Below are 24,765 nucleotides of genomic sequence, written 5' to 3'. Positions count from 1 at the left end.
CCGACTAATCGTGTCCATATACGTACGTAACACAAGATCAGCATTAACAATCCTCGCCGAATTAACGTCTCGACTCTGGAGTACGTAGCGACACGATCCCCGTCCATCGTCCACACACAAGACGCCCGGGCGCAGTGAAATGGTGATGTGTTGCTGCTGATGAATTCCATGGAAGACACGGCACATACGAAATTAATTAGAGGCTGCAATATATATATTAGCGGATCGATCAGCACACACTGAGCAGTGAAATTAATTAGGTCGACTTGCCCAACGAGACAAATATAATCCAGAAACAACCGGTAGCTTTGCTAGAATCTACATAACCTTGCCGAGTAGCTAGCGCTCCCCACGGAGGTCTCGGAGACGGCAAAATCCAACGAATCGCATATCCGGCGCATATGATATGGCTTGCCCACTACTTACAGGTATCGTTTTCTTTGTCTATTTTCACTTGTACAGGCAACATTTTAGAGAACAAACACAAACGCACAAACATTTACTACTAGGTCATATTAAGAATGTTGTCTTGTCCAATTAGCAGTATACCCTCGCCATATTTATACCCGGCCTAGAAATATTCTGACTAGGAGCTGCTCGAGCCTGCTTCTCATGCAGTCCTGCCTCTGACCCTAGTACCAAATCTCAATTTCTATCCTCATATAGTTTTTTTGCAGATTGATGCATGCTTTCAACTCAATTTACTTGCAATTAGGGAGAGAATATATAAGAAGATGACCAACTTAGGACATTCATAGGATTTTATGGTTGATTAAAATTTGGATATCTGATGTGGGAGTGGATCCACATTTCCAAATGAACTTCTTGCGATGAATATGTTCAGAACTATAGTGTTGATGGGTCGTTAACATATAGACACGGTAATCGAAAGATGAAACTACCTTTTGTAATTGCAATTTTATCTTCTTGTTATGAAATTTACTTAGTATTAACTTTGTTTTCTTATCAACATATTTAATATATGATTATGTAAATATCTTTTCCTATAGGCTTGAAAGGAGCAAACCCAATTTTAAAATGTATTTTACTTCTATGTCATAGTGTGATTAGTTTTATGTCTTACTTTTAGTCCTGCCTATTGTGATCTGGGGTAGACAAGCTTGGATATCGGATAAATCCTGGGTCTGCCACAGTTTGTTATCCTGAGGTAGCCTAAACCATTTTCGCAGGCGTTTACTTTTTTTTTTCCCTTTTGGTCGATTGTGGAAAAGAAAGCCAAAATTCTACGAAAATCATTTTTGTAGTAGTGTTCTTTTTCTCAGAAAATAGTATGTACCACTGCTTCTTGTGTTAATTACGACCTTGCAGGAAAGAAGTTACTATTATCATCACTGCTAGTTGTGGCATCGACCACCCTCACCCTGACCTTGAAGCATACCGCTGCCAGCACCAGCAGCCTAGCTTTCGCGGCGTTGCCCGGCTGCCCAGACAAGTGCGGCAATGTCAGCATCCCGTATCCTTTTGGCACCATAGATGGCTGCTTCCGGGAACCACCCTTCCGCGTCTACTGCGAAGACGACCATGCGGTTTATCTCCAGGACCACAAGAAGTTGAAGGTCTTGCAATTCGAGCTGGCCCAGGGCGAGGTTCTCATCCAGAAGCGCATAGCAACAAGCTGCGGCGTCAACCTCACCGGCAAAGCCGTCGGCATTCCATGGGTAGTGCACGATGGTGGCTTAGCAGATGACTATCCCTATCTGACAATCTCTACCAAGAACCAGTTTGCAGTAGTCGGGTGTGGTATCACAGCGATCATCGTTGGTCAGGGAGAGAACCAGCCTGATTACACGGTCGGATGCCGATCATTCTGTGATGATGTCGATAGCAATATTGTCGAAGATAATAGCACGCAATGCAATGGCAACACGGGCTGCTGCCAGGCTTCCATCCCAGGTAATCTCAAGGCTTTCCAGCCCTCATTCTTAAAAATAAGCGGTGTGAACTACTCCGGCGTCCCGTGTGTCTACGCTTTCGTCGTGGAGCAGAACTGGTTCAAATTCAAGACCTCATATGCCAAATCAATGGAACTTTATTCAAAGTATCGAAATAAGGGCACCGGGGTTCCTCTAGTGCTCGACTTGGTTGTTGGTAACGAAACGTGTGACGAAGCCAAAAGGAACGCATTATCCTATGCGTGCAAGGCTACGAACAGCTCTTGCATCGACAGACCTAGCCGCTCAGGGTACCTTTGCAACTGCTCTCAAGGTTATGAAGGAAATCCCTACCTACATGGAGGCTGCCAAGGTGAGAATGCTCTCCAAAAATTTCCATGCCCCCTTTTCTTGCAACTAGAAACATACAAATTGACACCACTTCTTTTTAATTCCCTGGCCCAACATCGTTTGATGGACAGACATCAATGAGTGCGATTATCCATGGTTGTATCCTTGCAAAGGTAACTGTCGTAACATGATTGGAAACTATGCGTGTTCGTGCCCATCTGGAACTCAGAGCAAAGATCCCAAGATCATACCCTGCACTCCAACCATAGGTATATATATAATATTCACTAGCTTTTTTGAAAAATATTTTTGCACAAGTCATGTTTGGGGAAGTAACAAACTATTTTCATGGGAAACTTTTTTTTATTAAAAGTGGTAAACAAATATCTATATATATATACTTTCAGGTTTAAGCATTGGTATAGGAGTTGGTAGCGCAACAGGCTTTATTTGCATTGTTCTCATTGCAATGTTCCTTACCAGACGGATAAAGCACAGGAGGAAAATAAAGCTAAGACAAAAGTTCTTCATTCTGAATCGTGGACAACTGCTTAAACAATTGGTATCCCAAAGGGCAGATATTGCTGAAAGAATGATCATCACATTAGATGAGCTTGAAAAGGCAACTAACAACTTTGACAAAGCTCGTGAGCTTGGAGGTGGAGGGCATGGCACTGTTTATAAAGGGATTCTATCAGACCTACATGTGGTAGCCATCAAGATATCAAATATAGTGGTCCAGAAAGAAATAGATGATTTCATAAATGAGGTTGCCATCCTCTCACAAATCAACCATAAAAATGTAGTAAAACTAATTGGCTGTTGTCTAGAGACTGAAGTCCCATTGTTGGTTTATGAATTTATTTCCAATGGAACCCTGTATCACCATCTTCATGGTGAGGGTCCAAGGTCGCTATCATGGAGCAATAGGTTGAGGATCGCAGCCGAAATTGCAAATGCTCTTTCCTATCTTCACTCATCAGTTACAATCCCAATAATCCATAGAGATATAAAGTCCAGTAACATACTTCTTGATGATAATCTGACATCAAAGGTATCGGACTTTGGAGCTTCAAGGTATATCCCAATCGAGAAAACAGCACTAACAACAGCAGTTCAAGGTACTGTAGGATATTTGGATCCTATGTACTTTTACACGGGTCGTCTCAATGATAAAAGCGATGTCTATAGCTTTGGTGTTATGCTAGTGGAATTGCTCACCAAGAGAAAACTATTTCCATATTTGTCCTCTGAAGGTGATGGCCTTGTTGCAGATTTTGTCAACTTACACAGTGTAGGTAATTTGGTCCAAATGCTAGATTCTCAAGTTATAGAAGAAGGGGGCACTGAAATCCAAGAGGTTTCCCAACTAGCCATATCATGTATAGAATTAAGAGGTGAGGATCGACCTACCATGAGACAAGTGAACTGTTCACTCGAAGGCATCCTCTCACAAATCAACCAAAAATGAATTATGTCATCTGAGAAGGATGCGGAGGATAGTTCACTGGTTGGTGGAGAAATTTGATCTTCGAGAATAAGGTTTGATGGTTATTAATCAGTTGTATGTAAACTATTGAAGCGCAAAGCACGGGGAAATAAGCATCGTACTTGTAACATGATCAGGTTTTGATGTTTGTATTGGCCATAGATATGCAATATATATTTAATGTTAATACCTAAACATTTAAAAAAGTTTTATACTCATTTGAATTGGGTATATACTCAATTTCAACCATGGTGCCCAGGCACCATGGAGCACTAAACAATTTTGAGTGGTGCCAGTTGATTTTGTGGTGCTGTGCATTTATGTTGTGACTGGCGATTGCAACTTTGATGCCCGTAGGTGTTGTCTTCCTCCTCAGAGGCATCGATATGTGGGTTGCACTTCTTTCAGGTGAAACCCTAGTTCAGTGATCCGGATGGGCGTTGGCAGTATCCTTGATGTTTGTTTCCTCCTTGGAGGCTTTGCATGGAAGTTTGTGTTCCATGGTTGGGCTGTTTGGCAGTTCAAGTCATATGCCCGTCACAGGAAGTCGGAGCTGCCTATATGGTGGGGCTAGCTTGGCAACAAAAAAGTCAGATGCCCATTCAAAATTTTTCATTTTTTTCTTTTTTTCCCTTTCCATTTGCTTTTTTGTTCTTCTTCTTTTAGACGCCGAAGCTCCGTTTGTCAATGTAGAGTTATTGATGATACCACGTTGGCGCTTATGTGGCATGACACATCAGTGCCACATAGGATCTTGGAAGGGCTGTGACAGTTTGGGATCGGAATGACACATTTTGTCGAGTTCTGGTATCTAAATATATATTTTGATAGTTTGGGGATCTAGATGACATGGCCGTATAAGTTTAGGAACTGTTCGTGCACTTTACTCTTTCCTTTAATTTACAATGCGATTATGTTGTTTTCAGGCCTGGTTTTCCTCAAACAAGGCCAACTCTTTTTTCTTCTTAATAATTAGAAACCTTATCCTCCTTCTTGATGTTTACCTCAAAAAAAATCCATAAGGGTTTACTCCCTTCGGTTCCATAATTCTTGACATTTTAGACAATGTTAAGGTTAAACTTTTGTAACTTTGACTATCAGTAACTTTAAAATTATTTTGTTTAAAGGAACTAGAACAACATATATAGATTTGTGTTTCGAAGTACTATAATAAAAGTAAACATGCATTTATTTATTGTATGTGTTACAATAAAAAAACCAAGGTCAAAGATATATTTTGGAGACCATGCCATTGTCTAAAACGTAAGGAATTATGAAACTGGATAGAGTAACTAGCTAGAAGCTTAATAACAAACATCTCCCAGTTTCATCGGCGAACTAAAAGAATTTAATTTAGAAACAAGTTTTGACATATTAATTCCATTGAAATCATTATCATGATTAATATTTCGTGATGAACAATTGGCTTTGCAAATGACTTATTTAATAAAAATTGGTTCGTAAATATATGTGGATGTTGGTGTGGGTACGTGTGACTAATGTTGGTTAGGTCATGATATTTATGCCTAAATACATTTGCTTTTCCTTTTTGTCTCTTCAAATCAAGCTATCAATCTTTGCAAATTGCGTAATCTAAATTTGATCGAACATAGTCTTTGCGTCAACGAACCATGAACCAGACCTTTCAATAAGAATGGTTACATCAGAGACATTGCAAAGTAAGTAAACGTAGTTTATCTACTTTGCAAAATTGGTGTCTTCAGATCAGAACTTAGCCTAGGAAACTATTTGAGTTTACGTTTGCAACAAACCAACGTACTAGTCACATTGCTGCAGTTTTCTATCTCTACATGACACATTAATCTGTTTTAGATTTGTCACGAAAATAGAAGATCTTTTTTGGACCATGAATCTAGGTATTCTATTGTTCTTATTGAGGTCAAAGTTTGTCAGTACTACTGGGGAAAGTGAACGGCTGCACTATGACAACTCGAGTTCTGATCTTGTATGTACTAAATTTATTTCGCTCCGATTTAGTAGCATGTTCGCATGTACTTAGTTGCTAAAACTCATAGGCCTGACGAAGTTGCGATAAACCAACATACTAGTTACTTCTTGCATGTACTTAGTTTGCTTATTTTGCACATTAATTAAGGGAGAATATAAGCCCAGAAAAGCTGATGAAGTTTGCACCGCAAAACCTGTAGCTTTAGCTCAGAAAAGCTGATGAATATACCTATTTTGTTTTCATCCCTCGTTAGGTTACTGTAGCTGTTTGACAAAATTCAGAACAGAGCTAAACTGAGTTCAGTATGAAGGGTCATTTCTGAGACACTACACAACTCTTCTAGTACAAACAGATACAATAATATATACATCAATGTGGATCAATGCATCATATGCATTTAGGATACTTGTTCTAATAAGTTCCATCTATGACAAAATATACAACCCAACTAAGAGTGTTGTAGACCTGCTCCAGCTTCTTTGTCTTCGTCTATTCATAGTATTCGTCAGAGTCGATGGATGACCATGCGACCTGCGACATTCGCAATCTTTCATCTGTTCTTCCTGTCAACTTTGCCCAGACAACAATCACCTTCACATAAACCTCATCATACATATTGTCCAAGAAGCAAAAGTAAGCAATCCTCCAGGATTTCTTGAACAAAAGAATATAGAAAACCACCCATAGGCCTGCCATAAATCCCACTGTAACTCCAATGGAAAATGACCCTATGTGAAAACCTTGTTTGCTTCTGATCTGGTAACCTTGCTTTGAGGCATCATACTTATAACAACTTTTTTGGAGAGGTGGCCCACAAAGACCATCATTGCCGTCATACAGATGATGGTTTTGGTCATAGAGGCTACAAAGTTGTGTCCCTGATGGTACTCTTCCAGTAAGATTGTTATAAGATAGGTTCAAATAACTTAAATATGTTAAATCAGATAGGCTTTGTGGGATTTCACCATAGAGATTGTTCTTCGAGAGGTCGAGTGATTCCAATGACTTGATGGCCCCAATCATGTATGGAATTTTTCCATTCAAATTGTTCCATGACAAATTCAAATTTATAATTCCGTCAAGAGAAACTATGCCTTCAGGAATTACACCAGTCAAAAAATTTGAAGACAAGTCAATTGTCACAACTGTTACTTTTTCTTGGTTGTATTGTAGTTCCTGTCCCTTCATGTTCACAAAAGATTTGTAGTCACATCCAGATAGTCTCTCTTCATATTTTGTGGTATCATGGTTTATCATCATTCCTGTTAAATTTGACAAATGCTGAGGCAGGGGACCTGATAAACCATTGCTGGCTAGATCCAAATGAGAAAGCTTTCCAAGGTTGGTGATGCTGTCAGGAATACTTCCAGAGAACATATTGTGCTTAAGCTGCAGAAATTCTAGCTTGTTAAAGTTTCCAATCCATGTAGGCAAAGTCCCAGAGAATTTATTCCATGACAGATCAAGGAAACTTAACTCTGTCCAACCCTGTAAAAAAGATGGGAAGTTGCCAGAAAAACAATTGTTACTTGCACGAAAAAATGATACCCTGCTCATTAGAGAACCTTGAGGGAACTCGCCCTCGAGTAGATTGTTGGACAAGTCAAGGCCATTTAATTTCTGCAATTCACAAATAGACTGTGGAACATCACCACTGATAAGGTTATATGATATATCTAGTAGCATAAGGTTTCTCGGCATCCGAGGAATTCGATCAGCTATGTGGTTGCAGTCCAAATATAATTTTTCCAATGACATGTTTTCCATATTTGTTGGCAAGCCTCCAGCAATTTGATTCTGCGACATCTCCAAAAACGTGGCCTTCGAAAATGTTGTAGAGAACCAGTCTGGAAATGTATCATTTATTCCAGCATCGCTCATAGCAAGTTCAAGAATATCGACTTGTGATTGAAGCCATGAGGGAAATGAGGGACCCATCGAAGTAGATGCAAAGTATGCCTTCTCTAATCTGAAGGGAGGTAACCATTCAGGATCTACTACAATCTCCAAGTAATTATAACACAAATATATCGACTTCAAGCTCGTTAGATTGGCAAAGTGCTCCTCTGTGATGACACCATCCAGGCAATTGTAATGGAGGTACAAGTTTGTCAAATTTGTGAGCATACCTATCTCAGAAGGCACTTGTCCAGTGATGTTATTATTAAAGAGGTCAAGAGTGACTAAGCTTGTTAGCCTCCCTACCAATTTTGGTAAATTCCCAGTCAAATTGTTATTAGCCAAATGAAGTTCCTTCAGTTTGTTGGGTGAACACTGTGGTAAACTCTCAAATATTTCTGAAATCTCTCCATATGCCAGTCTATAATCAAGGTCAAGAACTTCCAAATTGCACAGATTCTTCAAGTTTGCCTTCATGATGCACATGTTACCTTTCTTCGAAACACTCATGCCCGTGCTATCCTCCTCGCCGTTGTACGAGAAATCAAGAACTTGGAGGGACAGCATGTTTCCTAGTGCTTGTGGGATCTCACCATACAAACTAGTAGAACTAAGATTGAGATACTTGAGGGATGTCAAGCTCCAAATCCAACTAGATTCAGCTTGGTCACTAAGTTCATAATTGTTGGAAAGATCAAGTATCTCAAGTTGCCTGAGGTTAATCTGTGTGGGATACTGATTTGCACTCTGAAGTGAGCAAGAAGAAAGGCTAAGGAACTTCAGAGAAGGGATCATATTCAGAACATGAGGCCAATCGAGTACTGTGCTAAGGTTTACCCCGTTAAGGTTCAGATATTGCAAATTGGACAAGTGTGCTAACCATGAAGCATCACTAATGTACAGAAATGGAGCCATGCTGGAGGGCAACATCCCGGAGAAGTCGAGAAATTTCAGATTTGAAAGATTACCGAGCTGAGGTGGCACCATGCCGGAGAACACTATACCAGATAGATTCAGATATCTCAAGCTTCTGAATGAGCCCAAGAACTCAGGGACATGTCCAGTTGGACCTGCCAGGTTGTTCATGCTGAGATCAAGGTACCTGAGATGCTCCAGCGAGATCAGAGAATGGCCTATCTCGCCAACCAGACCTGTTCCAACGTCGGCGTAATCGTTTCGGAGGTTGAGCTTGACGACATGGCCGGTGAGGTTGCTGCACCGGACGCCTCTCCATTGGCAACAATCCTCTTCCAGCAGCTGATCATCATCATCATCATAGTGGCCTCCTCTTTGCCAGGAGGAGAGGAGGCCTGCAGGATCCTTGACGATGCCTTCCTTGAACGCCAGCAGAGCGTCTCTCTCCCGCGGTTTGCAGCCGCCGCCGGTAGTGATCATGAGGAGGAGGAAGAAGAAGAAGGAGGAGGAGGAGGTGGTGGTGGAGACGATGATAATGGCCGTACTCATGGTCGGCCGGCCAAGTGATTAGCTGCTGTGTCTGTGCGATACTGTGATGTTACTTCACACTACTGTTAGCTTAGCTACTGGGGCTTTGATGCAAGCATGTGTTGTTGCTCGGCATTAATAAGCGTTTCAGACTTTCAGTGTAGAAGCTAGGTCAAGTCGTCGGTGGTTTGGCTGGCCTTCTCCCCTCCTACAGGATCAGCTGATGTTAATAGATGGCTCCATTAATCAATTGTGTATTAAAAGCCGAAGGGGCTTGATGAGAATCAATGCCGAGCATTATCCACTACTGGAGAAACCATCTTTACTGGGTTAACCAAAAACCACATTAGTACCGGTTTGAAACAGGACTAAACATTTTTTTTCCCGGTTAAAAAGCCTAACTGATTTTTTTATCTTTAGTAAATATCACTTTTAGTCCCGGTTCCAAAATCGTCAGGGACCTCACTATCTTTAGTCCCGGTTGTTTATACCAACCGGGAAAAAAAAAATCTCGCGCATCCCCGATCCTTATCTCCTCGATTGGCACGGCAGCCACGCGCCGGCCTCAGCTCCTCATCTTATCTCTGGAACTAAACCGCGCAAACTCCACGTCTCCTCTTCCTCACTCCATATGCACGCCTCCCTCCCATCTCCTCTCCTCATCCCCTTCCCTTCTCATTCCCTTCTCCCCTTCCCCTCTCCGGCGGGAGGCGGGAAATGAGGCGACGGCGGCCCAGTGGAAGGCATTGCACGAGGCGGCGGCGGCCCGGCAGCGGCGGTTGGCGGCCTCCCCTCCACTAGATATGGGAGGGGAGGCGGCGGCTGCAGCGGTGTTGGGGGCAGTGTCGGCAACGGCCGTCCGGAGGCGCACGGCTATGGTTTTTTTTAAGATTTTGTGAATGATCTGTAGATTTTTTTAGATTTGTGGATGATTTTGTGAATGATTTGTGGATTGGCCTATGAATTTGTAGATGATTTTGCTGTGGATGACTTGTGGGGATTTGGGGGGTGACGTCGTTGGTGCTCAAAACACAAAACAACGGAAAAAAAAACTTTAATAGTTGGTAGCGCTACATGGCGTTACCATTTTTAGGTTACCAACCGGGGCTAAAAATGGATCTTTAGTCCTGTTATTTTAACTGGGACTAAAGATACCTATTTAATTTAGTCTCGGATTCGGGGTCCCGATTTACTACTCAGGAGTAAAGGGAGTTGCAAACCGGGATAAAAAGGCTTCCCCCGTAGCGATGGTGGATAATAATTTTTAAAGTCGAAATTTTTGAAAGTTGAATAACCAAGTTAATAGAAATAAACAGTAATATTTATGGTATAAAATTAGTTTTATTAGATCTAATATTAAACATATTTTGATAGTTTTTTTGTTTTACGTTTAAAATATTACTATATTTTTCTATAAAGTTGGTCAAAACTTAAGAAATTTGAAAAGAAAAAGACAAAAATGACTTATAATATAAAATGAAGGTAGTAACTTCTATATAGTTCGGTGTTTTGCAAACTGCTTGGTTTTAATATATATGTTGCATACTATATTTATTTCCAAAATTTTGTACAATTGAGATATTCTATATAGTAAGACATTTTTAACTTTTTCCATCCTTAATTTAATCCATATAATAAGCATAATATATGATATACTCCTCCCTCCATTTATATATGTTGTTCTGAACTAGCCAACGTCGTAAATAAATAAATTAAAGGAGGGACCGATTAAGTTTTAATATTTACAATAACTAAAAAGATAAGCACATCAAAGAACAAACACAAGTAATTAATAAACGGCGTGTACATATTCAAGCTGTCCATTTGTTATAAGACGGTTAAAGTTTATAATACTAAATTAGTTTCATTAAATCAATAATTAAATATATTTTCATATTAAATTTGTCTTGGGTTGAAAATATTACTACTTTTTTTAAACTTGATTAAAATTAAAATAGTTTGACTTTGACAAAAATCAAAATATCTTATAATCTGAAACGGAGTGAGTAGGAGAAAATCTCGTTAGTCTAGCTATAGTTGCATTTCATATCATGTGTATGTGTGAATTTAAATACCACACGTACTGGTGCTGGTAGGCTAAGAGTTAGAGAAGAACTTTGAGAGACAAACTTTACATAATAGTTTCATGTATTTAATATAAATAATTAAAAAGAAGATAAATATATATCCACTCTCGAAGTCCAGATATCATCCACCTACACTGCCACTTTATGCTCGTGATTAGTATAGACCACCAGATCAACGGCGAGTTCCGTGGGCATGTTGCTTGTTTTGCAGTTGATCGAGTCGCTTCAAATTACTATCTATACTATCATCTTTTGACAGTCACAGTCAGTCTCTATAAATCACCATCACAACCTCCTCCAATTAATTATTTTTGCATATTTTCTTAGTACTCATGTCCACTTTAAAAATTAATTATATTTTAAGATGGGGTAGCAGTAAGACATGTTCTAGGAGATAGGCAGTACTCCTTGGCAGTCGGAATGACACAAGTGATTGCAACTTGGAAGAAATATATCCTATACACACAAGTATTTTTACCAGCTAACAAAATTCTACCAATAATTCAAGAAAAAATTGTGTTACATCTATGGATTACGTTTATGGATGGATAAGGATAACGTCTGATCTTATAATTAATTTAACCAAAACGACAAAATTCTAACAAATTAAGAGGTCTTAAAACTGTCAGAATTTTTTATCTCTTTTATTACGGCTAAAATAGAGTGAATTTAATTAAGGTTAAGAATTTACACACAAGTATAGTACTATTGAAGTACATGTACATTTTTTTCTAAAGGTTTAGTAAAAATTTGTTCGTTGATGTGCATGGTGTGTTCATATAAAGCTTTTGTGTTCGCAACTAAGATGTTGGGGTAAGATTTCTGCTACATATAGTAAAATTCTATAGCAGAATTTTAAAAAAAATGATAACTAAAGTGAAAAACAATCTTTCCACATAAGTTTAATATTTGCAACAACATAAAAATCATTATATATACATCAGCAGTACAGCAACAACGAGCACTAACATAATAACTACTCCATTCAATTTTGCTGTTACATTATTGCTCCCACCAATTTAAACATTCTATACAGTTTGACTTTACAAGACAGGAAGCTTAATCGAGCGCTAAAAACAGCTCTGAAATCGTCACTTAATAAAAAGATGCAAGGTAAAAACAGCTGTGAAGCCGCGCAAAGATTGAGATTTTTTTATATAGGCCCTTGGTTTATCTCATACTCCTATTACCGTTACGGAGAAAAGGGAAGGAGGGAAGGAGGGGGCAACGGCGGTGGCGGCGGCGCTCGCGGTGTTGACTTAGGAGGAACTCATCTCTTCCCGCGTGGTTGCCTTCGATTCGGCGAGGAGAATCGTGGAGCGCATGGCGCCGCCACCCTACCCCGGATGCGGAGCGGGATCAAATCCGCTCCTGCATGCAGGCGGCGACGGCGAAGAACTGAAGAAGCCTTGTCCTCTTGGAGCAAACTGGTGTTACCTCCCCTCCTTTCCTCTTATCCCCTGTTTTGTCCTCTGTTTTGCTCTGCTTTTGTGGTGAGATTGGTCAGTTCAAGAAAACAAAATTAGTTTCCGGTAAGATTAATCTATTATATGCATATGCGTGCAGTAAAGCAATGAGATGATACTAGACAGCTAAATTGAAGAATGGGTGAATGAACCGGACCCAAATCATGATTGAGATAAATTTTGGTGAGTGGGGGTGCTTTCTCTGAAAATATTGATCCCGGGTATAAACTACTATGGCTGAGAATCCCCTTACAGTTCAGGGAATCTCTGAAAGTAAGAACGATTAACACAAACACAATGAATCTGACAAAGAACTAACCAAGCTCATCCACAACTGATGATACAAATTATAACATGGTGGAGTACATTACATATGGCTAGTGGTGGGCAGAAAATTAATCAACTATCAGACAACATTGACTGTCACACCACTAACACAGGAAACAAAAGTATACAGAATGACATTTTATTTTGAGTGCCTCTCCACCTTCATTTATTCATTCATACCAGTAAACCTATCAGTTGTAGGCAGCGGAACGAGCATTATGATTTGGCGTACTTAATTTGCAGTTGCCTGTCTAGTTAACCTGGCCCAAGTAACAAGTGCAAAAACATATGCTTTGTCGTATAACTTGTCGGCTTGGTGGAAATAAGTAACTCTCCATGATCTCTTGAACAGTATGGCGCAGAACACCATCCAGAGACCAATCACAAGCCCTGACACAAGCCCAAAATAAAAGAACATCACTGCCTCAGTACCCTCCACACTTATGTTTTGTTTCCCATGCTTTGGTGCTTTAACGCTTGAACAATTCCTTTGAAGAGGTGGTCCACATAGACCATAGTTGCCATCATACATGGATGGGTTGTTTGCATATAGGGTGTCAAGTTGACTTCCCCGTGGTATTCTTCCAACAAAATTGTTATGTGACAAGTCCAAGGAGCTTAAATATGTCAAGTCAGACAAGCTCTGTGGGATTTCGCCAGAAAGATTGTTTCTTGAGAAATCAAGTGATTCTACTGAGTTCATGTCCCCGACATTGTCTGGAATTTTCCCTTTCAAGTGATTCGATGATAAATTTAAATTCACCAATCGATCGAGACAAGTTACTTGATCTGGAATTCCACCGGTTAATTGGTTTTGTGACAACTCAATGCCCACCAGAACAAAACTTCCTTCTGCATGATAGTTAAGTTCTTGATGTTTCATCACTAGCGACAGAATATCTGTGAGTAGGACATAATACGTTAAAGATTCGTACCAACCAACATCAATTCTCGTCGGATGTTTAAGTGTCATTGCTTTTAAGTTTACCAAAGTCCGAGGAATTGATCCTGATATGTTATTTGCTGCTAAATTCAAGTATTGAAGACTGCCAAGATTTGCTATATTTACTGGAATATTTCCATGGAACATGTTGTGACTTAGCTGAAGAAATCGCAAATTCTCCAAGTCTCCAATCCACACAGGTAATGCTCCATAGAACTTGTTCCGTGAAAGATCTATGAAAGCCAATGACCATGTGTATTGGATGCATAATGGAAACTCTCCAGAAAATCTGTTGTTACTTAGGAGTAAGAAAAATAAGTTTGGCATCGTAAAACAGCGGGGAAGTTCTCCCTGAAGAAAATTATTTGATAAATCCAACATAAAAATGTTTTGCAACATGCAAATAGATCCCGGAATTTGACCCGTAATGCGATTGTACGATAGGATAATTACTCTAAGAAATGGAGCGCCAAATTGTGACGGCAAATTTCCTGACAAGAAGTTCATGGCGACGTCCAAATTTGTGAGGCTTGTTGGTAGCACTGGTATGTGTCCAGTGAGTTGGTTAGAACTAAGAGTAAGTGAAATCAGCTGAGTCAGATTTTGTATCCCCCTTGGTATAGATCCACTAATGCTGTTGTTAGAAAGATCAAGGATGGATAAGTTGTTTATATGCCCCATCACATCCGGCAGCATTCCAGTCATGTTATTGCCTTGCAAACTCAATATATTCAATGGACTAGAAGAACATCGCGGTAACTTTTCCACAAACTCTGTTATGTTCCCAGACGATAGACTCCCATCAAGCCGTAGTGCTGCCAACTCGCAAAGATTTTTCAAGTCTATTGTCATTGTGGCTGCATTACCATTATTGGTAAAATCTAGCTGTTGGAGGGATGTCATTCCCCCTAGTGCATCAGGAAATGGACCATGAAGATAGGTTTCACTAAGACCAAGTTCCTTTAAGGTTCTTACTTTCCAAAACCAACTTGAAGCAATTGGATGGCCAAAGTAGTTCCTTGATAGACCAAGGTGCTCAAGTTTTGTGAGGTTTATGTGTGTGAGTGTCTGGTTTGCGCTTGATAGTGAGCAATTGTAAAGGCTGAGAACCTTAAGGGATGGAATCATGTTTACCACAAGAGGCCAATCAGTTATTGTGCTGAGATTTATAAAGCTCATGTCAATGTACTCCAGCTTATGCAGACGGGTTAACCATGAGATATCTGTTGTGCACATATTCGATATGAAACCGAGGTCAAGGTGTTTGAGATTTGAAAGGTTTCCGAGCTGAGGAAGCTAATTAATATCTCCCAAAAGGAAGCTAATTAATAAATCTATGGGCATACATGTGAAATGTTGAAGTATTTGAAATTAGCAAAAAGTGCCTGAATCTTTGAAATCCCTTTCTCCATCAGCAGCTAAAGCTACTATTAATCATTGGCTGTCCAACTTGATAATTTCCCCCAAAAGATGACAACATATATAAGTTAACTATATAAGTCTTATGTAGGCAAGTACTCAAGATTTTAACCATGCTTGTGGAACATGTTACAGTGGGAAAAATTAGGAAAGCAATTTACAAATGCTACAAAGGCTCATGTGTTCGAAGAAGACCAATGGTTGACATCTCTCTGCAAAACATAATAAAGACATCGGCATCTTAGAATTCTTCGTTTTCTCCCCTCTCGTAGAGATACAAACTGAAATAATACTTATAGTATCTCATTCAGAAAAGAAATGCCATGCGCCGTGCAAGATGTTATAACCACATCAGCTTCTTGGTAGTAACCTCAAATTGTTGCAGTCTTTCTGGTCAGCCTTGCCCAACCAACGACCACAAGCACGTATGCTTTATCGTACATCTTATCGAAGAAGCGGAAGTAGGCAACCCTCCATGATTTCTTGAACAATAGTGTACAGAAAACCAACCATAAACCAACTATGAGTCCCATTACAAGTCCAAAGAAGAACGGTTCTATGTGGAAACCTTGTCCAGTTCTTTCCATATGACCTTGCTTTGGTACATTATTACTGGAACAATTCTTTTGAAGCGGCGGCCCGCAGAGACCACTGTTGCCATTGTATATGTCAGGGTGTTGATTGTAGATGGTCTCAAGTTGTGACCCTGATGGTATACTTCCTGTGAGATTGTTATATGACAAGTTTAAATAACTTAAAAATGTTAAAGTGGATAGGCTTGGCGGGATATCGCCATAAAGCTTGTTGTCCGAGAGGTCAAGTGATGCCAACGATCTCATGGCCCCAATCCCATATGGAATTTTCCCACTCAAGTGATTCCTTGATAGATTCAGATTTACTAATCCTCTTAGAGAAACTATGTCTTCAGGAATTCGACCAGTCAAGAAATTTGAAGATAAGTCAATGTTCACAACTTCCACGTTTCTCTCATTGTATTGACGTTCTTGTCCTTTTGTGGCCACGGGGGAAGTATAATTAGCTCCCATTGCTGCAGGAATTTCATAATTTAGATCATAACGTTTTCCTGTCATTGCTATTATTTTCGACAAATTATTAGGTATGGCACCTGAAATATTGTTGCCCGAAAGATCTAAATGATGAAGCTCTGAAAGTAGCGTGATGCTTGTTGGAATATCCCCAGAGAATATATTATGGCTCAATCGTAAAATTAGTAAATTGCCTAAGTCCCCAATCCATGTAGGCAGCGTTCCCGATAATTTGTTCCATGATAGATCGATGAAATGTATGCATGTGCAATTGCGCAAAAAAGATGGGAAGTTGCCAGAGAAGCTATTGTTACTTAAGCGAAGAAATTCTAGGCTTCCTACTCCCATCTCAAGACATGGGGGAAGTTCTCCCTCCAAAAGATTATTGCCTAGGTCTAAGACATCCAAAGTTCCCAACTCGCACAAATATCGTGGAATATGTCCACTAATTTTATTGGAGTAGAGATTCAGTACAACAAGGTTTGGAGCTCCAAGGTTTGATGGCAGATGTTGAGTTATGTATGTGTTGGCCCATGAGGCCCATATACTACTCATATGTACATGTATATAGCAGAGTTACAGAAATAAAAAAAGTAGTGAAGCTTCTAGAGAAAAATTCCCCAAACTTCATGGTATCAGAGCCAACCGGCTGGTGGCTGGCGACGGGCGACGGCTAAACCCTAGCCTCGCCGGAGCTTGTCGAGGCGTGCAGAGAGGTGCTGAGGGAGCTGCGCTGGCAGAGCTGCGCGTGTACGCGGCGCAGGAGCGCGTGGAGCTCCAGGTGAGGAGGGAAACGCTGGTGCTGGAGCTCCCGGCGAGGACGCAGCGGCGTCGACGGCGGCAGGCAGAGCCAACGGCGGCCGCGCGCGGAGGGAGCTGCTGGTTGTGAGGACGGCACTACTGGTGCTGGTGTGAGGATTTGGTGAGCTGCTATTGCTGTTCTGTTGCTGAGGCAGAGAAGATCGAGCTGAGGATTTGGTAGTGTGCTGTTGCTGCTGAAAGGAAAAGGGGAACACAAATTTGGTAAGTGTGTTGTTGCTGTTGCTGTTGAGCGAGCAGAGGAATTGTTTGCCGGTTGTGCTATTGGTGTGGCTTGTGTGTGCTGCGGCAAGGAGGTGAGCTTGTGAGTATTGTACTGCTGTGTGTGGTTGAGAAAGGAAGAAAAAGAAGGGAGTATTGCTGCTGGATCTGTTGGTGGTGTCGTGTGTGCTGAAGATTACAGGTGCAGAGAGCAATAGCAGGTGAGGAAAGCTGTAGCTAGCTTCATCTAGAAGGGAAGAAGCGGCTGTGGTGTTGGAAATTAATTATTGTCAAGAAGTAAGGCAACAGGTTGTGCAAGGTGAATGTGAAGTTAGTGCTTCAGATTGGCAGGCAACCAACCAAAATTCGTGTGTGCGAGAACACAGTCCAAGCCTCGGCAGTCACAGAGAGGGAGAGGGGTGCTGCTGTGTCGAGTTCCCTGATCAGGAGGAAAGAAAACCAGGGGACGTTGTCTTCAAGGTGTTAGAATAGAGTGAGTTTGTAAAAAAAAAAAGAATGGAGGGAAGTCAAGGAATTGAACAACTGCTTGAGAAAATGGCTGTAGAAATACAAGAAATAAGGGAAAGAATACGGAAAGAGAGGGAGAAAACAACAGTTCTTGGCAACCTTGTCAACCTCGCACATCGCATGCAGATGCAGGTACCTCACTCAACCTGGATATTAGACTCTGGAGCATCTAGACATGTAACAGGTATGCCAAGTGAGTTTGTGTCATTTACTCCATATCCACCCACATATAAAGAAACTGTTCAGACCGCCGATGGTACTTCACAGCCTATCAAAGGTGTGGGAAGAGTACAGTGCACTCCATCCATTACATTATCATCAGTGTTATATGCTCCCTCCTTTCCAGTTAATTTGGTATCAATAAGTTCTTTGGTTGACCATATGGATTGTCGGGTTACTCTTGATCGAGAAAATTGTCTAATAGAAGAGAGAAGAACAGGAAGGAAGCTTGGGATTGGCATTAGGCAGAACGGATTGTGGTACTTAGATAAAAGCGGAACAAATAAAGCACTATGTAGTGCATTGGCAGTTGGTACAAGTGAAGAGGAAGCTAGATTGATTCTCCAGCATTGTCGATTGGGCCATATGTGTTTTGAAACTATGAGGAAGATATATCCTGATGAGATGAGTAAGGTGGACAGAAGCAAACTAGTATGTGATGCATGTGAATATGGAAAGCATACAAGAGCTACATATATAAGCAGAGGACTTCGGAGCATATCACCCTTTATGTTAATCCACTCTGATGTGTGGACTTCCCCTATTGTCTCGGTGAGTGGAATGAAGTACTTTGTGACTTTTATTGATTGTTACTCCCGAATGACCTGGATATATCTTATGAAACATAAAAATGAAGTACTAAAATGCTTCAAGGACTTCTACGCATTTGTTAGAAACCAATTCAACACATGTGTCAAAATTATCAGAACTGATAATGGGAAAGAGTATGTGAACAACGAATTTGGTAGTTTCCTTTCGATAGAAGGGATACGACATCAAACTTCTTGTCCTGACACACCACCGCAGAATGGGGTGGCTGAAAGAAAGAATCGCCATATCTTGGAGGTGGCACGTTCACTCATGTATACTATGAATGTACCAAAGTTCCTCTGGAGTGAGGCGGTCATGACAGCTACATATCTTATCAATCGTACACCATCAAGAATACTTGGGATGAAGGCTCCATATGAGATGGTATTTGGATGTAATGAATTTATTGTTCCACCAAAGGTGTTTGGATGCGTATGCTTTGTTCGAGATTATAGACCTTCTGTGGGAAAATTGGATCCCAGAGCTATCAAGTGCATATTTATAGGTTACTCATCTGGTCAGAAAGGATACAAATGTTGGAGTCCATCTGAGAGGCGAACATTTGTAAGTATGGATGTCACCTTCAGAGAGTCTATTCCTTTCTATGGAGAAATGACAGATTTGAGTTATTTGTTTTCTGATCTTGACAATCCAATCATGAGTGAAGATAGGTATGAAGGGGTGAATGAATCACTAGGAATGGAAGAAGGGGATGAATCAAAGAGGACGAAGGTTATTATTGGGTCAATCCCATGCCCTATGGGCAAACTCCCACATGAGCAGAATTGGAGGAAACCACATGAAGAAGAAAATCTACAGGTTTACACAAGGAGAAAGCCAAGGTCCTTGGAGACACAACAGGTAGAACAACCTCTAACAATTGATAGGAATGAGATGGTGGAACAACATCAACAACCTCTAGTCATTGATGAAATAAATGATCAATCTTCTTATCAGTCAGATCCTATACAAGAGAATACCGAGACAGGGGGAGAGGAGAGTGAAATATCAGGAGAGGAATCTAACTTGCCTATTGCTAATAGGAAAGGGATAAGAAGCACAGCAGGAAAGCCCCCTATAAGATATGGCTTTGAGGAGGTTGAGGAGGAAAATGGGAATGACATAGCTAATTATGTGTCATATTCATCTTTATCTCCTGCCTATAGGGCTTTTATTGCATCATTACAATCCATAGTAATCCCAAAGGATTGGAGAGAAGCGAAGAATGATCCAAAGTGGCATGAGGCAATGATGGAGGAGATGTCAGCACTTGAGAAGAACAAGACCTGGGAGCTTGTACCTTTTCCAACAGGTAAGAAGGTGGTTAGTTGCAAGTGGGTGTATGCTGTAAAACAAGATCCACTTGGGAAAGTAGAAAGGTACAAGGCAAGGCTTGTGGCAAAAGGGTACAGTCAAACATATGGAATCGATTATGATGAAACCTTTGCACCTGTTGCAAAGATGAGCACAGTGAGAACCTTGATATCATGTGCAGCTAACTTTGATTGGTCACTATACCAACTAGATGTTAAGAATGCATTTTTGCATGGAGATCTTCAAGAGGAAGTTTATATGGAGATTCCACCGGGTTTTTTCCACCTCTCAAACTAAAGGAAAGGTATTGAGATTGAAGAAATCCTTGTATGGCCTTAAGCAGTCACCAAGGGCTTGGTTTGATAGATTTAGACGTGCAATGTGTGGCATGGGCTACAAACAGTGCAATGGAGACCATACATTGTTTTATCGTCACCGTGGAAAGAAGATTGCCATCCTGGCTGTATATGTGGATGACATAATTATTACAGGAGATGACACTCAAGAAATAGCTCAGTTAAAAGAGAATATAAGCAAAGAATTTGAAGTCAAAGATCTTGGTCAGCTCAAATATTTTTTGGGCATTGAGATTGCAAGATCCCCTAGAGGGATAGTTCTTTCACAACGAAAGTATGTATTGGATCTACTTTGTGACACAGGTATGCTCGGTTGCCGACCTGCCTCTACACCAATTGAGCAAAATCATAAGTTATGTGCTGAATTAGGAGATCCAGTGAATAAAGAAAGATATCAAAGACTTGTGGGACGACTAATATATTTGTGTCATACCAGGCCTGACATAACTTATGCTGTGAGTGTTGTTAGTCGATACATGCATGACCCTCGAAGTGGTCACATGGACGCAGTATATAGAATCCTGAGATATTTAAAAGGGAGCCCAGGAAAAGGCTTATGGTTCAAGAAAAATGGACATCTAGGTGTGGAGGGCTACTGTGATGCGGACTGGGCTAGCAGCCTTGATGATAGGAGGTCAACCTCTGGTTACTGCGTATTTGTTGGTGGCAATTTGGTCTCTTGGAGGAGCAAGAAACAACCGGTAGTGTCTCGCCCAACTGCTGAGGCAGAATACAGGGCAATGTCAGTGAGTTTAAGTGAGCTGTTATGGTTGAGAAATCTTCTTTCTGAGTTAAAGTTGCTAATGAATATTCCCATGAAGTTGTGGTGTGACAATAAGTCGGCTATTAGCATCGCTAACAATCCAGTTCAGCATGATCGAACAAAACATGTGGAGATAGATCTTTTTTTATCAAGGAAAAACTAGATGAAGGGATTTTGAAGCTAGGTTTTGTTATGTCGGGGGAACAAGTAGCTGACTGTTTAACAAAAGCTTTAAGTGTTGGGGAGTGTACTTCATCGTGTAACAAGATGGGCATGATAGATATCTATCGCCCATCTTGAGTGGGAGTGTTGAGTTATGTATGTGTTGGCCCATGAGGCCCATATACTACTCATATGTACATGTATATAGCAGAGTTAGAGAAATAAAAAAAGTAGTGAAGCTTCTAGAGAAAAATTCCCCAAACTTCAGCAGATGTCCTGATAGTAAATTGTTGGAGATGTCCAATATTTCAAGGTTTCTCGGCAATTGAGGAATTTCACCAGTTATTAGGTTCAAATCCAGATAAAATCTCTCCAACGACATGAATTTCATATTTGTGGGTAATTTTCCGCTGATTTGATTGTTGGACATGTCCAAATATATGGCCTTTGATACTGTTGTCCAGAACCAGTCTGGGAGGGTATCCTTTATACTTGTATTTGCTATATCAAGTTTAATAATATCCACTTGTGATTTCATCCATATAGGGAACATGGGGACTATCCGACAAGAGTAAAAATTTGCATAATTAAGTCTGAAGGGAGGTAACCATTCAGGATAAACCATAATCTCCAAAGAATTATATTGTAAAAATATCTTCTTCAAGCTTGCTAGGCGTGCAAAGTGCTTTTCTGTCATGAATCCATCCAGGGAGTTGAATCCTAGGTCCAATTGTTCCAGATTTGAGAGCATACCTATCTCAGAAGGCAAACGGGATAGGCTGTTATAGCTTAGGTCAATGTATACCAAATTTGTGAGCATAGCTATCTCAGAAGGCACTTGTCCAGTAAGATAGTTTAGTGAGATGTCAAGGTATGTTAATCTGGAAAACATCCCCATTGATTTTGGTAGGATCCCAGAGATATTGTTGTCCCTCAACCTCAATTCCTGTAGTTTGCTGGATGGGCATTTCGCGAGACTTTCAATTAACTCAGTTATGTTTCCAGATGAGAGACCCCATTCGAGGTCTAAGATTTCTAAACTACATAGATTTCTCAAGTTTGCACCCGTGATAGTGACGCCTTCCGTAGTGCTGGACGGAAGCACATAAACTAGATCTTGTGAAAGAGTTGAACAACGATTGAATGTAAAATAAAGGACTTGGAGGGACGTCATATTTGCCAGTGCATCAGGAACCTGGCCATATAAACGGTTATCAGAAAGTACGAGGTTCTTGAGGCTAGTCAAGTTCCAGATCCAACATGAAGCAATTGGATGGTTTAGATTGTTGTTGGAGAGATCAAGGTTCTCGAGTCGGGTAAGGTTGCCAAGTTGAGGGAGTGTTTGGTTTGCCCTCTGAAGTGAACAGCCAGAAAGAGAAAGAACTGTTAGGAATGGAAGAGTGTTCATCACATAAGGCCAGTCATCAACAACACTGAGGTTTACCAATCTAAGGTCAAGATATTGTAGCAAAGGTAGGTTCCTTAACCATGCTATTCCTGATCCGGACTGCATTCGTAGCGAATGGCAGTCTGAGAGGTCAAGAAACTGCAGCTTTGAGAGGTTACCAAGCTGAGGCGGCACCATGCCAATGAATGGCATGCCAGAGAGGTTCAGATATCTCAAGTTCCTAAAATATCCTATGAACCCTGGAATGTGGCCATCTGAACCACTTAGGTTGTTCCAGCTGAGATCAAGATGTTGCAGATGCTCCAAAGAAAGCAGAGAGGGACCTATCAGTCCTACCATACCGTTTCCGACGAGACTCATGCCATCATCATCAAACTTGGGCTTCCAAAGTTGAAGCTTGATGACATGGCCGGTCCTGTTGCTGCACCGGATGCCTTGCCACAGGAAACAGTCGTCTTCTCGCCGCCAAAACTTGAGCTGGCCCATCGGGTCATCCGTAATGCCGTTCTTGAACTCTAGCAGCGCGTCCCTCTCGCGCGGAACGCAGCCAATGGGAGCTTGTGCTTGGCCATGGGCAGTGGCCACAAGGAAGACGATGGAAGTAAGTATGATGAGGAAGACGAACACGGAGGGCGAATGATGCATGGCCAAGTGATATGATTGGGGTTGCTTCATCGCGATTGCTAAGATTTGGTGCTTGGTGTGTTGTCAAGTGCAGTTGATTCAGTTGTGTTTTATAACCAGTTTCAGGGCATCATTGCCATGGAACTTCTCATCTGCGACCGGTGCAAAACATCGATCGGTTCCAGGGCATGCAAGCATACGGTGATATGAGATGATCATCAAGTCAAGGAGCAAGTCGTCGGTGTAGATGTACACTTTCGCGTCAACTGGAATTAATTCTGCGTGCTAGTTAATGAACAAGACTTCTCAACAAACAGGCAAGTTGTCCACTAGTTACCACTGTAACGGCCACAGGACATCCTTAATTATGCCCGAAATCCACGTACGTCTTACTGGTCTTAGGTCATGCAATAAGCAGATATGGAGTAAAGCAATATACTTAGGCCCTGTTTAGTTGATGAAATGAAAATTTTTAGATGTCACATCGGATGTTTGACCTGATGTTGGAAGAGGTTTTGGACACGAATGAAAAAACTAATTCCATAACTCGCCTGGAAACCGTAAGACGAATCTTTTAAGCCTAATTAATCCGTCATTAGCACATGTGGATTACTGTAACACTTATGGCTAATCATGGACTAATTAGGCTCAAAAGATTCATCTCGCGATTTTTCTCCTAACTGTGCAATTAGTTTTTCATTTTATCTATATTTAATGCCATATGTATGTGTCCAAAGATTCGTTGTGATATTTTTGAGAAAAAAAAATTTGGGAACTAAACAAGGCCTTAATGGGAAAAATGCAGGGGTGAAGCCCAATGGGCTGGAGGGGGTTCTTAGGCACCCGACCCATTTTTGAAATTTAGTACTTACCCCCTAAGTTTCAGCATATATGGGAACCCCCTTGGCCCAACTCGGTGCACCACCCTTTGACCCATATGCAACACAAGAAAAGAGAAGGCCTAGAGACCGGACACAACTGCTCGTCTTCGATCGCCAAGGAGGCGACGCCTTGATCGCCTCGCTGGCTGCTATGCCTCATCGCACGTCCGCAGAGTTTTTTTTTTGTTCTTTTCCCCTAATCTTGGATTCTAATTCACACATTTAATTATTTGCCACTTTAAGATGTGCCAATTAATGATTTGCCACTCGCTGTCTATGATATGTGGGCCCTCATGTGTCTATGACATATATTTTCAGTGACAAATTATTTAGAACCATTCATAAGAGTGGCAAATAGTTAAGTATTCCATTCGACTGCCGCACCGCTCGCCGCCTCACCCTGACGCCCTCGGGCACCATCGTCCCATTGCGGTCGATGTCGTCTTACCGTCGAGCCAGAAGAATCGATCAGCACGGCAAGATGCAGTTCAGTTCTGTTCTATTCTATTCTGTGCTAGATTGCTTCTGCTTCTGGTCTAAATAGGGAAAGAGGAAAGGTATCGATCTT

The 24,765-nt window shown here is 41.0% G+C and overlaps 4 protein-coding genes across 5 annotated transcripts; 1 reads left to right on the top strand and 3 right to left on the bottom strand.

Moving 5' to 3' along the window:
* Nucleotides 1-256: 256 nt before the first annotated feature.
* LOC127754132 (wall-associated receptor kinase 5-like) lies at nucleotides 257-3,888 on the top strand. Of its 2 annotated transcripts, none has more exons than XM_052279599.1 (4): nucleotides 257-428; nucleotides 1,330-2,265; nucleotides 2,375-2,512; nucleotides 2,651-3,888. In XM_052279599.1, exons 1-4 carry the CDS (start codon nucleotides 407-409, stop codon nucleotides 3,712-3,714), a joined length of 2,160 nt encoding a protein of 719 aa, XP_052135559.1. In that variant the 5' UTR covers nucleotides 257-406; the 3' UTR covers nucleotides 3,715-3,888. The 2 variants fall into 2 exon arrangements, with proteins under 2 accessions (XP_052135559.1, XP_052135560.1); XM_052279600.1 differs by having other exon boundaries at nucleotides 2,727-2,816.
* Nucleotides 3,889-6,083: 2,195 nt separating this feature from the next.
* LOC127755780 (receptor-like protein EIX1) lies at nucleotides 6,084-8,995 on the bottom strand. The gene is made up of 2 exons (XM_052281431.1): nucleotides 8,531-8,995; nucleotides 6,084-7,081 (listed from the first exon to the last, which is right to left on the bottom strand). Exons 1-2 carry the CDS (start codon nucleotides 8,993-8,995, stop codon nucleotides 6,191-6,193), a joined length of 1,356 nt encoding a protein of 451 aa, XP_052137391.1. The 3' UTR covers nucleotides 6,084-6,190.
* A 4,160-nt stretch (nucleotides 8,996-13,155) lies between these two features.
* Nucleotides 13,156-15,278, bottom strand: LOC127755779 (LRR receptor-like serine/threonine-protein kinase SIK1). The gene is made up of 4 exons (XM_052281429.1): nucleotides 15,252-15,278; nucleotides 15,080-15,162; nucleotides 14,772-15,025; nucleotides 13,156-14,447 (listed from the first exon to the last, which is right to left on the bottom strand). Exons 1-4 carry the CDS (start codon nucleotides 15,276-15,278, stop codon nucleotides 13,156-13,158), a joined length of 1,656 nt encoding a protein of 551 aa, XP_052137389.1.
* Nucleotides 15,279-15,656: 378 nt separating this feature from the next.
* Nucleotides 15,657-16,376, bottom strand: LOC127755778 (receptor-like protein EIX2). The gene has a single exon (XM_052281428.1). The coding sequence runs from the start codon at nucleotides 16,374-16,376 to the stop codon at nucleotides 15,657-15,659; it is 720 nt and encodes a 239-aa protein (XP_052137388.1).
* Between the last annotated feature and the right edge of the window lie 8,389 nt (nucleotides 16,377-24,765).

The sequence above is a fragment of the Oryza glaberrima genome, chromosome 11 (genome assembly GCF_000147395.1).
Source record: "Oryza glaberrima chromosome 11, OglaRS2, whole genome shotgun sequence".
In the NCBI taxonomy this organism is placed as follows: Eukaryota; Viridiplantae; Streptophyta; class Magnoliopsida; order Poales; family Poaceae; genus Oryza; species Oryza glaberrima.
Note: the sequence above shows the minus strand (reverse complement) of the source record. Positions and strands in the feature narration are given on the sequence as shown.

Excerpts from the sequence above, each read along its gene's own strand:
- LOC127754132 (XM_052279599.1), top strand. The coding sequence starts at position 407 with ATGGCTTGCCCACTACTTACAG. Across the intron at positions 429-1,329 it reads GGCTTGCCCACTACTTACAG|GAAAGAAGTTACTATTATCA; the intron begins GTATCGTTTTCT and ends ACGACCTTGCAG. Across the intron at positions 2,266-2,374 it reads CCTACATGGAGGCTGCCAAG|ACATCAATGAGTGCGATTAT; the intron begins GTGAGAATGCTC and ends TTTGATGGACAG.
- LOC127755780 (XM_052281431.1), bottom strand. The coding sequence starts at position 8,995 with ATGATCACTACCGGCGGCGGCTGCAAACCGCGGGAGAGAGACGCTCTG. Across the intron at positions 7,082-8,530 it reads AATTTCTCGACTTCTCCGGG|AATATGTTCTCTGGAAGTAT; the intron begins ATGTTGCCCTCC and ends CAGCTTAAGCAC.
- LOC127755779 (XM_052281429.1), bottom strand. The coding sequence starts at position 15,278 with ATGGAGAAAGGGATTTCAAAGATTCAG. Across the intron at positions 15,163-15,251 it reads AAGGGATTTCAAAGATTCAG|CTTCCTCAGCTCGGAAACCT; the intron begins GCACTTTTTGCT and ends GATATTAATTAG. Across the intron at positions 15,026-15,079 it reads TGCACAACAGATATCTCATG|CACAATAACTGATTGGCCTC; the intron begins GTTAACCCGTCT and ends TATAAATCTCAG.
- LOC127755778 (XM_052281428.1), bottom strand. The coding sequence starts at position 16,376 with ATGACAGGAAAACGTTATGATCTAAATTATGAAATTCCTGCAGCAATG.